This window comes from Hyla sarda, chromosome 4 (assembly GCF_029499605.1).
Source record: "Hyla sarda isolate aHylSar1 chromosome 4, aHylSar1.hap1, whole genome shotgun sequence".
In the NCBI taxonomy this organism is placed as follows: domain Eukaryota; kingdom Metazoa; phylum Chordata; class Amphibia; order Anura; family Hylidae; genus Hyla; species Hyla sarda.
Genome location: NC_079192.1, coordinates 221325113 through 221338132, shown reverse-complemented (window position 1 = coordinate 221338132; position 13020 = coordinate 221325113). Strand labels below are relative to the sequence as shown.

The 13020-nt window shown below is 39.4% G+C and overlaps 1 protein-coding gene across 1 annotated transcript in view; it reads left to right on the top strand.

The window, feature by feature from the left end:
* The first annotated feature begins 3348 nt into the window (after positions 1-3348).
* LOC130369007 (chloride anion exchanger-like) overlaps positions 3349-13020 on the top strand; it is a 30702-nt gene continuing 21030 nt past the window's right edge. Inside the window, exons 1-7 of the mRNA XM_056573628.1 lie at positions 3349-3479; positions 5338-5477; positions 5610-5720; positions 6696-6832; positions 6923-7087; positions 8619-8771; positions 11859-11941. Of these exons, the coding sequence (XP_056429603.1) occupies positions 3349-3479; positions 5338-5477; positions 5610-5720; positions 6696-6832; positions 6923-7087; positions 8619-8771; positions 11859-11941 (920 nt within the window). The remainder of the gene's footprint in view (positions 3480-5337; positions 5478-5609; positions 5721-6695; positions 6833-6922; positions 7088-8618; positions 8772-11858; positions 11942-13020) is intronic.

Genomic DNA, 13020 nt, shown 5'->3' with positions numbered 1-13020 from the left:
TTCTCCTCCATACCACACTTTCTCCTGTGGCTACTGGGGTAGAGGAACTGGTATGGCACCTTTGTACCCTATGTTGGGTATCATGTTGAAATATTGTTTTGTTTTATGTTCAAACAGTTGTTGTAATGAAGCCTTAGGTTCTTAATGGAGCTGAAACCTGTCTCTCTCCATCCTTAACCCACTTATCGTCTGTCTCTATTTAAAAAGTTTCCAGTTGAAACTTTTTTATTTAATTTTTTTAGACAGGAGAGTTTTTTTCATTTTTCTGTACAGTTGGCTATATTCTGTTGCAGTTTGTATGTTTTCATTTGTTGTCCATATTTTTTACATGATAAAAAAAAGCCATTTTAACAGACTGTAAAAAGGTTGTTTTAACTTAGTATGCTTGAGAAAATCCTTGATGACAAAGTGAGACAAGATAAGAGTAATTTTGGTTCTTCTGATAAGGATTAAATTAAGGTAATTGTGCCATAGTTTAAGTAAGAAAAGCAATGATAATGGTAGTAGCGGTAGAGTTGTAGCATTATTCTTCACACATCATCTATAGAAATAATTAAGCAAAAATCTACATTTACTATTTACATTTACTTGAGTGGCATACATTTTATATTGTATATATACGATATAAATAAATAATAAACATATACATTCGTTCACTTAACAGTGTAAAGATGCTTCGATCAATAAGGGTACATTCACACGAAAACTTCCTTGCTGAATTCTTCTTGGAACAGTGCCCTTTTTGCTACACAGTACTGGAGCAGAAATTAGGCAGAATCAGTGCTTATTTCAGTGCATTGTCAGTGCAGCGCACCCCCATAGGTCACTCCTTTTCTCTCACACACCACATCCTCTTGTCCCTCCCCCCCCCCCCCCCCCCCCAGCATCCAGCACCGGCCCAGCAGGTGTAACCTAAGGCTCTCTGCATGATGCTGCAGGTGTGGAAGGGGACACCGGGAGCATGAGCGCAGCTACTATTGGATTCTGGCGGAAGATTGAACATATTCAGTCTTCTGCCAAAATCCAATTCCTTGCCGGTTCAGTTGCGAAACTCCCAAAGTGGGAACTGAGCAGTGGAACTCCCATTAAAGACAAATGGATACTGCTGCAAGTGGGAAAAGAGTATATTGATTTCAAGAAAAGTCTAGTTCACAAATACATACATTGGCTTGTGTATTTTCAGTCATTTTTGATGTTGTATATAATGCATTTTCTTTTTTTTTTTTTTGAGAATATAACCCAATACAATAAATGCAGAATAAACATTGTAATCAATACAATAAATGCAGAATAAACATTGTAATCAATAAATGTGGTTTGTATTTCATGTGTAGTTGAATGTGAAATACAAGTGTATTTCACCCAAAAATAAACATGTCAAAGGTGTAAACATAGCCCAAGATGTCTTATAGACACGGCTGCACTCTTTTTTTTTTCTATTGATTCCTCTGTCAATGGTCAAGGCCACTTGAGATCTAAAAGGTCTTGTAAAAGTTAATACATGTTAATAATTACAAAAGGATGATAAGACATCCTTCTGATGCATCCTCAGGGAATAAATGTCAAAGATTTCATTTCACTTTAAACACTTAAAGGACTAAGACATCACCAATACCTGGCAACTCAATACATGGGTAAGTTTTACAGAGTAGATATCTAGGAATGTACTGCAGTGTGCTAGGTAATCTTAGGACCATCCAAAGTTGTATTGAAAAGTCATATTCTAGGGGGCTTGGACTTCTTAAAGTAAATGAATAAGCTGGGGGTCTTCTCAAAAGGGTTCTTTTTATTTTTTTATTTTTTTTATTTAAAGAATCAAATCATTATTTGTTTTAGATCTTCAGTATTTGTTGTTAACACATAATCTAGGACTTCAATAGTTACTCATGTAGTTTTCCAAAGTACTACAAAACCTGGACTAAGAATATTAGAGCATCGCCTGTTCTGTACTGTGAAGCAACTGCACTGGTTTCTTTAACACCTCAAAATGTGAATGTACCAAATGAAGGCCACATTATATTTGTAAATAGTATATTTTTTTTATAATTTAAGAAAGCATTTTATTGAATAAAGACAACAAGACAATAGACCTGCCGAAACAAAATGCAGGTGGACCTGTTCTGCCCAATAAATGCACAGTATGCAGTAATACAAATATAGGCAAGTCGAAACGAGTTAATAGATATTAAACTCTTATAAACAGATGGGGGTTATAGTCATTCACATAGTTTATATGTAATGCATGCACTTTTCTTTTATTTATTGAGTTTCCAAGACTTAAGGCCTGTACAGAGTCCTCCTTTTATCTCCAAAGTGAATACAATTGTATCCAGTCTAGGCAGTGCTCTGTGAGATTTCCATGAAGATGTCACTAGTTTGTATGGGACTGTGCAGTGTGAAGTCAGTTTACAGTATAAGGCATAATTATAATTTGAACAGTTTGCAGAGAAACTACTGTGAATTTTTTATTTCCCAAGCATTGTCAGAAAGGCAACATGAATTCCCACGCTTGGGACCCCCACTTTACAGGCCAATGTGTAGACCTGCAGATAAATAGTGGGCCAAACAGTGCAAAACTAAATCCGTCCATGTATCACATGCATGGCCATTCACTTGAATGTGTGGCAATGCTGCAGAGTAATTATGTAACTGAGGGACACTTCCCTTGTTTGCCAGGGGTTTGAGAAGCAGATACAGTCGGGAACAGCAGTTTCTACCTGAAAAGAGGTAGTCTTCTTAAGGGCATGTTCACAAGGAGTTCAAACAGCGCAGATATTTTTACTGCACATTTGAATCCATGTTGTAGAAAAATAGAAATTACATGTCACTTCCAGAGATTACATCCACATGAAAACAGCAAGAGGTAGCCACAAAGGAATTAGTCACATTAAGTAGGGCTAATCTATGTGCACACCCACAGCGAACTGCCCATACATGGTCAAACTCCATGGGGGGGATTTATCAAAACCTGTCCAGAGGAAAAGTTGCTGAGTTGTCCATAGCAAACAATCAGATTGGTTCTTTCATTTTTCAGAGGCCTTTTAAAAAATGTAGCAATCTGATTGGTTGCTATGGGCAACTCAGCAGCTTTTTCTCTGGGCAGGTTTTGATAAATCTCCCCCCATTTTTTTTTTTTTATAATCGCCCCAGAGTGAGATTATTTTATTTAAAAATAAATGGAATTTCTTGAATTCAATCATGTAGCACTGTATATCATCTACCATTATGTGCAACTTGTTCTTAAGCGTTAACAGACTTTATTTTTTTTCATGACCATTTAGATCATTTTTTTGAATTTCATTGTTGTCTATAATTCACAAACTACTTAGAAGATCCAGACCAATAACAATGTATGAGACAGTGGGAAACCAGTATGTTGTGTCCAGGGCTATCTACTCTGAAAATTCATTCCAGGTTGAGAATGAAAAAGTGCATAGACACCATAAAACATTTTGGGATCATCTACGTGTCTTTTTTGGGTAAGTACTGTGCCCTTATTTTATAATGTAACTGGAAACATGTACATAATACACACACATATAGATAGATAGATAGATAGATAGATAGATAGATAGATAATAGATAAATAGAGTGTTTAGATAGATTTGTTTATTTGAAAAAAATGAAAGGGGATGCATTTAAATTATTCAGTTATTTTATATGTTTAAAAAATTTTTTGTTATTTTTATTTGAACACTTTTTCAGCCCCTCAGGGGGACATCATTGATCAGTGAAATCAATGCGCTAGTTAAGCCTGTCTGAGGCAGACTGTATTAGGCTGGGTTCACATATATCAGTTGTCCGGCATAGTTTCCATCCAGCGTGCACCAGGGGGAAAATCATGCTAGAACTGATCCCATTCATTTAAATGGGACAGATCACAATCATCCAGTGTCCCAATTTTGACGCCAGATGGTTGGACACGCCGGACAGCACTGCGTTTTAGAAAAGGTATTATCGTGTTACATAAATAAATCACACACAACGCAGAAACTTTAAATAGAAGTATATTCATCGCTTTCACATATTCATTAATAATACTCTCATTGATTTATATAAGAGCTGTCGTCACATACTGATAATGATACATATGATCGACTTTTGTAACACTCTAAGTGACATGGCCAACAGTCAAAATAGTCATAAACCCAGAAAATATTCACTTCAAACAAGGCCATTGAAATATTGTTAAATATAATGTCAATTATATCAGTGGCCCAATCAAACAAGTAAGCAATGTAGAATAAGGCCCTATTCCCAACATCTTTCTGGGGTATGTTTCTGGTATATGTTGAGATACCAGCAAAAGGGATGTAGACTTATAGCATGTCATATCTGGGGTGGAACTATGGACTATACCAAACGTAGTCCACTAGGGACTATGTTTTGTCTATATGCCCAAAAATATATTAAGGAATTAGTCACTAGAAGACAATGTTTGGTTTATTAAATGTAGCTCCAAAGTTCAGCTTCTGCTCCATCTTAGCATCGGTTGTGGAGCAACACAGTCTACGCTGGTTGGTATAGTTGCCAAGGCAACCGTACGACACGAGCCCTTTTCTAATTAAAGCATACCTCTAATGACGGTCTTGGAGGCTGGATATGTGTTTGTAATGTGCAGCAAGTTCTTTGATGAAAGTCCCATGTAGCCCTATGGAACTTCAGGCATATCTGTCTTCAGAACGCAACAGTCTTGGAGCAAGTCTCCAGCTTAGAACTTACCACACATTTTAAACACTGCTACCGAGACCATCATTAGAGGTATGCTTTAAATACTACCCAGCATGGACTGTGCCAATCCATGCCTGATGTGAAGTTCGGGAGGGATCTGAACTTTGCATACCTTTGTGCTGTTAACCACATGTATACTGGTCATGTGACCCTAAAATGTAACATGAATGGGGCCTTATTTGTATGTCACCATTTAAAAGTACAGGTGGCATAATACGGCATCAAAGAGTCATAACTAAATAAAGTATCGGTGCTATTTAAAACTGGAGCCATTCAGAGGTACAGTAATGTCAAAGTCTGTGGGTACTGCATTATGTCAATATGTAACATGGATGTATGTTTTTATCACATTGGAGTTAACATTCATGTGCAAAAGAACTCAAGACTTATGCCAAGGAAAAAGCCAAGTGACAATATTATTCTGAATTTCATCATGATATAGCGATTATTCCAGTTTGTAATGTAAGCGATTCATGACAACTGCAGCGAGTGGTGGTAACGGACATCTCTAGCTAGTAGTTCAGGCTTTCATGACTAGATGTACATAACTCAACTGGGCAGTAATACTTAAATAAAATAAAATATGTAATTATCGTCCATTTCTAGATGTTCAAAAGAGAAAGCTAAAAGAATAGCATTTACATTTTTTCCCATTGCTTCATGGCTGCCCATGTACCAAATCAAGAATTGGCTTCTCAGTGATATTGTATCTGGAGTCAGCACTGGTCTGATAGCCGTCCTGCAAGGTAAAGCAACCAGAGTCATGGAACTGGTGTCATTATCTTTACATATGTTAATATCTCCACATATATTAACTCAATATATTGCAGCTAGAAAAGTAAATCTTTGTACTAAGTTATCACTTTTTATTATTTTAGGTCTTGCATTTGCTCTGCTGGTGAATGTTACCCCAGATTATGGACTGTATGCGGCATTTTTTCCAGTCATCATCTACTTCTTTTTTGGTACCTCCAAACACATCTCAGTTGGTAAGTCATGTAAACGTGTGTAACTAGTAAAGAAATAACTGAACCCTTTATTGTGGTGCTGGAATATAAGAAATGTTTTTAGGTTAGCATACTGTTATTCCCTGCTGAATTTCCTCGGTGGATCCACAATCTTCTTCTATGAAGCAGAAATGATCAGAATTTAGTGCTTTGAGGCACTATTTCTCACTATTTGTGTGACATTTCTGCCAGATCCTATACCAGTTTCTGATGTAATTATGTTAAATCTGCCAGGTCATGCATGCCCATGGGTGTGAGCAGAAATTTTTCAGGGGGGCCATAATTTAATGGGGTAAGCCACTACTTTTAAACATTTGCCCTATGCACAGGATAGGGGATAAGTGTCAGATCGCAGGGGATCTTCAGAACTAAACAGAACAGTTCCCTCTCTTGTGGCTGCCACAGCCCTGTTTCATTCCATTAAGCCCCATCCACTTTTTTGAATAGTGGCATAGGTAATGGCTTGCAAATGTTTTGCCACTTTTGTACACCGGAGACTAGCGTACAACCATGATTGGTTGCTGTGGGCAAAACCAGACAATTTTGGTCTTGGACGGAGTGATAAATCTTGTATACGTCTATAAAGTTGGTTTAACTTAGAATACTAACCTTGTTTTTCTATTGCCGTGTGTGAGGATAATCACAAGGGGCCAAAGAGCCTCATAAAGAAAAGAGTTGTCACAATAAAACATTGCAATATCATATAGAAAAGATTAGATCAAGCTATAAAGAAAAATAAATAAAATTGTGTGTAAAGCAAAATCTGTTGTTCATCGGGGCTCAGCAAAAGTCGGCATGGTTTTGCATATAAGGGCACCAAAACTGCACCAACAATTAAGCTAAATTAAAAAATGGTGCAAACTAAAACTACACTTTTAAAAATCTGGCACATTTGTTAATAAGTTCACTGACCTAACTCAATTGAATAAATCTTTTAGTAAAGTTGTTTTATTACAGGTCCCTTTCCTGTGTTGAGTTTAATGGTCGGCACAGCTGTGCTTCGCTTGGTCCCTGACAACCCAGCTGATCCAGATTTGAATGAGAAAAGAGTTACTGTAGCCGCTTCAGTGACTGTACTAGCTGGGATCTTCCAGGTCAGGACTGCTGGGATGTCTCAATACTCTTCTTCTTTACATGTATACTGAATGCCACTGATGGCCAATGTGCTTTTTCTTCTTTTGCAGTTGGCACTAGGATTGCTACAAGTTGGATTTATAGTCATCTACCTGTCGGAGTCCCTGATAAGCGGTTTTACAACCGCTGCTGCTATTCATGTTTTAGTCTCACAATTAAAATTTTTATTTGGCTTACAAGTTGAGCCATTTAGTGGACCTTTGTCCTTATTTTATGTAAGTACACACTTATGTATTTATTATATATTTTTTTTACCGGCTATTCTGAGTACAGAAACGCCCACTAACATTCCTGAATGATTTTAGTTTTGATTGAAAGACAGGCCAAAAAAATCTAATTTTAAAGCCTCTTAAATTGGTACTCCGCCCCTAGACATCGTATCCCCTATTCAAGGGATAGGGGATAAGATGTCTAATTGCTGGGGACCCCCGCTATCTCCGTGCTGCACTTAACTTTCATTTTGAGCGTTGGGCTCAGCACCAGAGGCTCGTGACGTCATGGCCCGCGCCCCGATCGTGATGTTACGTGGCATGCCCCCTCCATTAGACTTGCATTGAGGGGGCATGGCTGTGATGTCACGAGCGGGGCGTGACTGTTACGTCACAAAACTCTGCATTGACAGTCATCTGGCACCTGGGCGTCTGGGGTGCCGCAGCCGAGATCATGGGGTCCCCAGCAGAGGGACCCCCGTGATCAGACATCTTATCCGTTATCCTTTGGATAGGGGATAAGATGTGTAGGGGCGAAGTACCCCTTTTGCATGTTCTTTATTTTCTCAATGTTGCAGCCCATATAGCTTATTTCCCCTAAAAGGGATTATCCAGGATTACAAAAATATAGCTGCTAGAAACAGTGCTGCTCATGACCTCAGTTTGTGTGCGGACTTGCAGATCAGTCCCATTGAATGGAGCTGAGTTGTAATACTATGTACAAGATGAGTGTGACAGTTTCTTGAACAAAGCAGCTATGTATCATTTGGTGATTCAGGTGGATATCATCCATTCTCATGCAGCTCACTGTGAATCCTTCTGCTATATATGTCAAATACATAGAAAAGCCTTCTTTGACTTTATTTGCATTTCTAAGTAGAAAGAGCGTAGAACTATGAGATGGGAACTCCTGAAAAATCAACTCAAAGTTGGTTGAACTTTTAGGCTATGTTCACATATAGTTTTTTTTCGCCCTTTTTTGAAGCCATATTAAAAAAAAATTGGGTATTTTTGTAAAAGCTATTTTTTTTTACGCAAATTGATTTAAAAAAAAAATTGGATGAGCTGTGTCATGAAATGCTCCAAGACCCAGCCTTCTTCCTGGTGCCCAGGTCCGTTACATAACACTGCTGCTCAGTGTATGAAGCGGGACATTGATGTGGCTAGTAAATAGCTAAGCCGCAGTGGGACGTGTCGGGCACAAAAAGTGAGAAGAAGACCGGGGCTGGAGGACAGAATGGCGATATCGGATGCATCAGGGGGGACCAGTCCAAGGTAAGTTTATTATTTTTATTCCGACAGCCCGGATATAATGGATAAAAAACTATTTCACTGGAGTTCTCGTTTAAGATGACCATTTAGTAGTTTTCTGCACCTACGATCTACAGTACAGATTCTCACTTTATTACCCACAGTATAGTGCAAAGGACAAATGTTTGTTGACATTTCTAATGTGCATATAATTACATAATTATACAAATATATTCTTTTTAAATACACAATTTTTGGTATAATAAGTATTCACTTTGTTTTACAGACTTTGGAAGCTGTATTTACAAATATTACGAAGACAAATATTGCCGACCTGGTGACATCAATAATTATAATGGTCGTAGTATTTGCTGTAAAGGAAATCAATGATCGATTTAAAGCAAAGATACCTATACCAATCCCAATTGAAGTTATAATGGTAAGTAGCCAATTCATTAAAATACAATTGTAATAAAATATAATTTCTTCATCACCAAGCCATATTTTGTAAATCTGGTATGTGTGACTTTATCAAAGAATAATTCTGACAATGTTTTTTCATTGCATGTTGTACTTTATTTAGGTGCTAAAAGTAAATAACATTTGTACAAATATTTTTTTTAAAAACACAAAAATGTATGAACATTATAAAAAATAGTTTTTTGTTCCTTTTAACAACAGTATGTAAAATATGTACAAGCAAAATGTAGAAATATTTAAATAAATATATATATATATATATATTTAGCCAACAAATATAACATTAATTTTTAAATTACTTATTATTTTGTTTTCTACACCAAGCCAAGTTTCTAGTAGCTCATAGGTGTCATAATGACAGAAAACACCCAGCAATAATCCTAGTCCGAAAACTATACCCCTATAGGTATTTACTGACACATGTATTGAGAATTTTTCACACCCTATTTTAAAAGGGGTACTCCAGGAAAGTTAAGAAACATAAAAAAAATGCCCCAAAGCTCCTCACACAGGCAGGGGAGGGGGAGGTGAGGTGTGGCTGTACAGCCAAAGCTCTAGACCAAACAGAAATCATACATAAATCAGTTGGTGTTGTTTTGAAGGGAGCGGGCTAGGTCTCACTGAGGAGGCAAAGTGGATCTAAAGATTAAGTTTTTCTTTCACTTGCTGCATGTAAGTGACAGCTGAAAAAGGGAAACTACTCTATATAGTAGGGATCTACCGATTATCGGTTCGCCCGATATTCACGATTTTGGACGTTATCGGTATCGGCAATTACACTGCGCCGCACTCCCCACCACCACGCCGCACTGCACCGCACCCCCCACCCCACCACCACACCGCCCCGGCAGCTGCCCCATTACCTCCTCCATTCCCGGTTTTATAATTACCTGTTCCCGGGGCCCGGGGTCCACGCTATTTCTGGCTCCTGCATGTCCTGTGTTCCGCTGTGCGCTGCGCAGCGCAATGACGAGTGAAGTCCTCAACACGACGTCACCGTCATTGCGCACAGTGACAGCACAGGAGGACGGCGCCGGAGACAGAAGTAGAGCGGACCCCGGGCCCCGGGAACAGGTAATTATAAAACCAGGAATGGGGGAGGCAATGGGGCAGCGGTGGCGGTCTCTGGCCCGAGCGGTGTAGTGCGGGGGGGTTCAGTGCGGTACGGGGGGGGTGCGGTGCGCCGTGTGGTGTTGCCGGGGGGGATTAATAGCCGTTAACTTATACCGGAATATCGTTATCGGCCCTAAAAAAAAACTATATCGGTCGATCCCTACTATATAGCAAATGAATGATATTTAGACAAATACATAGGTTGGTGAGAGGGAAAGGATGGGTTGTGGGTTTAGTTCTCCGGAGTACCCCTTTAAGGAATTGTTTTACCAAACTTGTCAATTACTTTTAATTAAAAAAAAAAACACTTTTGGGGTAACACATTCTGGAATAGACAAATGTCTTCTGCATAATAACCTGATTTAATAAAAAAAAATTGTTTGTGAGTGATTAATGAGGTACTGTAGTCAAGCAAAAATGTTTTTGTTTTTATGTAATTTTTTAGCCTCGGGTGCCCTGAATCCAGCAATGTTTTACATTCTTACCATGCACCCAGAGCCAAAATCTGAAAGAATCTGAATCCCCAGACACTGGCAACCCAGGTTCCAAGCGCAGCTATCCTTAAAGGGGTACTCCACCCCTAGACATCTTATCCCCTATCCAAAGGATAGGGGATAAGATGTCAGATCAGCGGGGTCCCGCTGATGGGGACCCCAGGGATCGCCGCTGCAGCACCCCGCTATCATTACTGCGCAGAGCGAGATCGCTCTGCACGTAATGACGGGCAATACAGGGGCCGGAGCATCGTGATGTCACGGCCTGCCCCCGTCAATACAAGTCTATGGGAGGGAGCGTGGCGGTCGTCACGCCCCCTGCCATAGACTTTCATTAAGGGGACGGGCCGTGATGTCATGAGGGGCGGAGCCATGACGTCACGCTGCTCCGGCCAAGGTATCGCCCGTCATTATGCACAGAGCGAACTCGCTCTGCGCAGTAATGATGGCGGGGTGCCGCAGCGGCGATCCCCGGGGTCCCCAGCAGCAGGATCGCGGTGATCTAACATCTTATCCCCTATCCTTTGGATAGGGAATAAGATGCCAGGGGCGGAGTACCCCTTTAACAGCACTAACCCCAACCCCAGCGGCAACCGCCACGCCCCCCAAAGCCATGCAAAATTAAAATTTTTCCTTTTTAACAGATTAGCAAAAATTTCTAAAATTCTATTTTCACTTTGTCATTATGGCATATTAAGTGCAGAAAATTGGGGGAAAATGTGAATTTGTTTCCTGGAGGGACAACCGAGGGGACATTTTTTCAGAAGACTTAAAGGTAGGCAGACAATGTCATAGAGCAGCGGGAAATGCTAGCAGTATGCTTGGTTGTATAGGAAGAGGTATTATCAGTAGAAAGAGAGAAGTGCTCATGGCACTGTACAAAGCACTGGTGGTACCCTACTTGGAATATTGTGCACAGTACTGGAGACTGCATTTCCAGAAGGTTATACATACACAGGACATAGTTCAGAGAAGAGCTACTAAACTAGTACATGGATTGTAGAAAAGGTTAAAGGACCTTAACATGTATAGCTTGATAGAAAGACAAGACAGAGGGGATATGACAGGATTTTTTTATTACATAAAAAGAATAACATCGCTAAAGGAGGAGAGGATATTTAAAAGAAGAAAAACTACTACAAGAGGACATAGTTTTATATTAGAGGGGCAAAGGTTTATGCAGTAATATGAGGAAGTATTACTTTACTGAGAGAGTAGTGGATGAATGGAATAGCCTTCCTGCAGAAGTGGTCGCTGCAAATACAGTGAAGGAGTTTAAACATGCATGGGATAAGGCTATCCTTCATATAAGATAGGGCCAGGGACTATTGATAGGATTTAGATTATTGGGTAGACTAGATGGGCCAAATGGTTCTTATCTGCCGACACATTCTATGTTTTTCTATGTATTATTATAATTTTTTTTTTTTACTTTGCAGACGGTTATTGCTACTGGTGTATCATATGGCTTCAATTTCCAGGCAAGATATGGTGTTGACATTGTTGGAAAACTGCAGAAGGGGTATGAACATCCAGATCTTTCTTGATATACGATAGTCAAACACGTTGTTGGCTATCCGGTTCTATGAAGCCTTTTATTATAATTTTTTATATCTTTGTAGTTTTTGGGCCACTATAAAGGTAACATGCAGTGTAACTGACTGTAATTACAACTATTGCTGGGCACCTGGGCATGCAAACCTGAATTCTAGTGCAGACATCCCACCATAATCCATATGTTATAACACAAAGAGCAAAAGGCAAAAATAATGATCCAATCATTAAAGGGTACCTCTAGTGGTTCTGTTAACATTTTTCATCAGTTTCTGATCCTGTGACTCGTTCCGAAACTACTATCTGGACTCATTCCGAAACTAGTACCATCTGGAGACAGATTTGCATAATGCCCTATGGACTTGTATAGGATTTCTGGCAAATGTGTCTCTAGAGTGCACATATATAAAACTGGAAATTTGCTGGGGAAGTGAAACAGAAATCCAGGACAGTCATTAGAGGTACGCTTAAATAATGCACAAAACTAATGCCTTTATCATATGATACTTTGAATAATTGCTCTAATAAAGAATACATTCTTAAACAGTGACTCCAGGAGTTTCCTCAGAGATGCAGCAAAGCATACTGTTGCACCTATAATATTGTTCAGCCTTATCTATGTTGCTCACAAATCACATTTTGGAACTGTATATACTCTCAGGACACTTGTACACTACAGAAATTTTGCTCTGAATAATTAAGAGCAGAATTTCCCTTGCGGCAGTCTCTAGTGGCAGCACCATCCTGTTGACTGCAGTACAGTTCTTGGTGGATTCTGGTGAAAGAACTGTTCATTCTTTTAGCGATTTCGGATCTGCTTCAGAGGTTTTGCTACAGACCTTCGGTAATGTGCACAGTACAGCAAAATCTTATTAAGATCACTGGGATTCTGCTGCAAGCGGAATTCCACACTGAATAATTCTATAGTGTGCAAGGGCCCTTACACTTAAAGGGGTACTCCTCCTCTAGACATCTTATCCCCTATCCAAAGGATAGGGGATTAGATATCTGATCGTGGAGGTCCCGCCTCTGGGCACCCCTGCAATC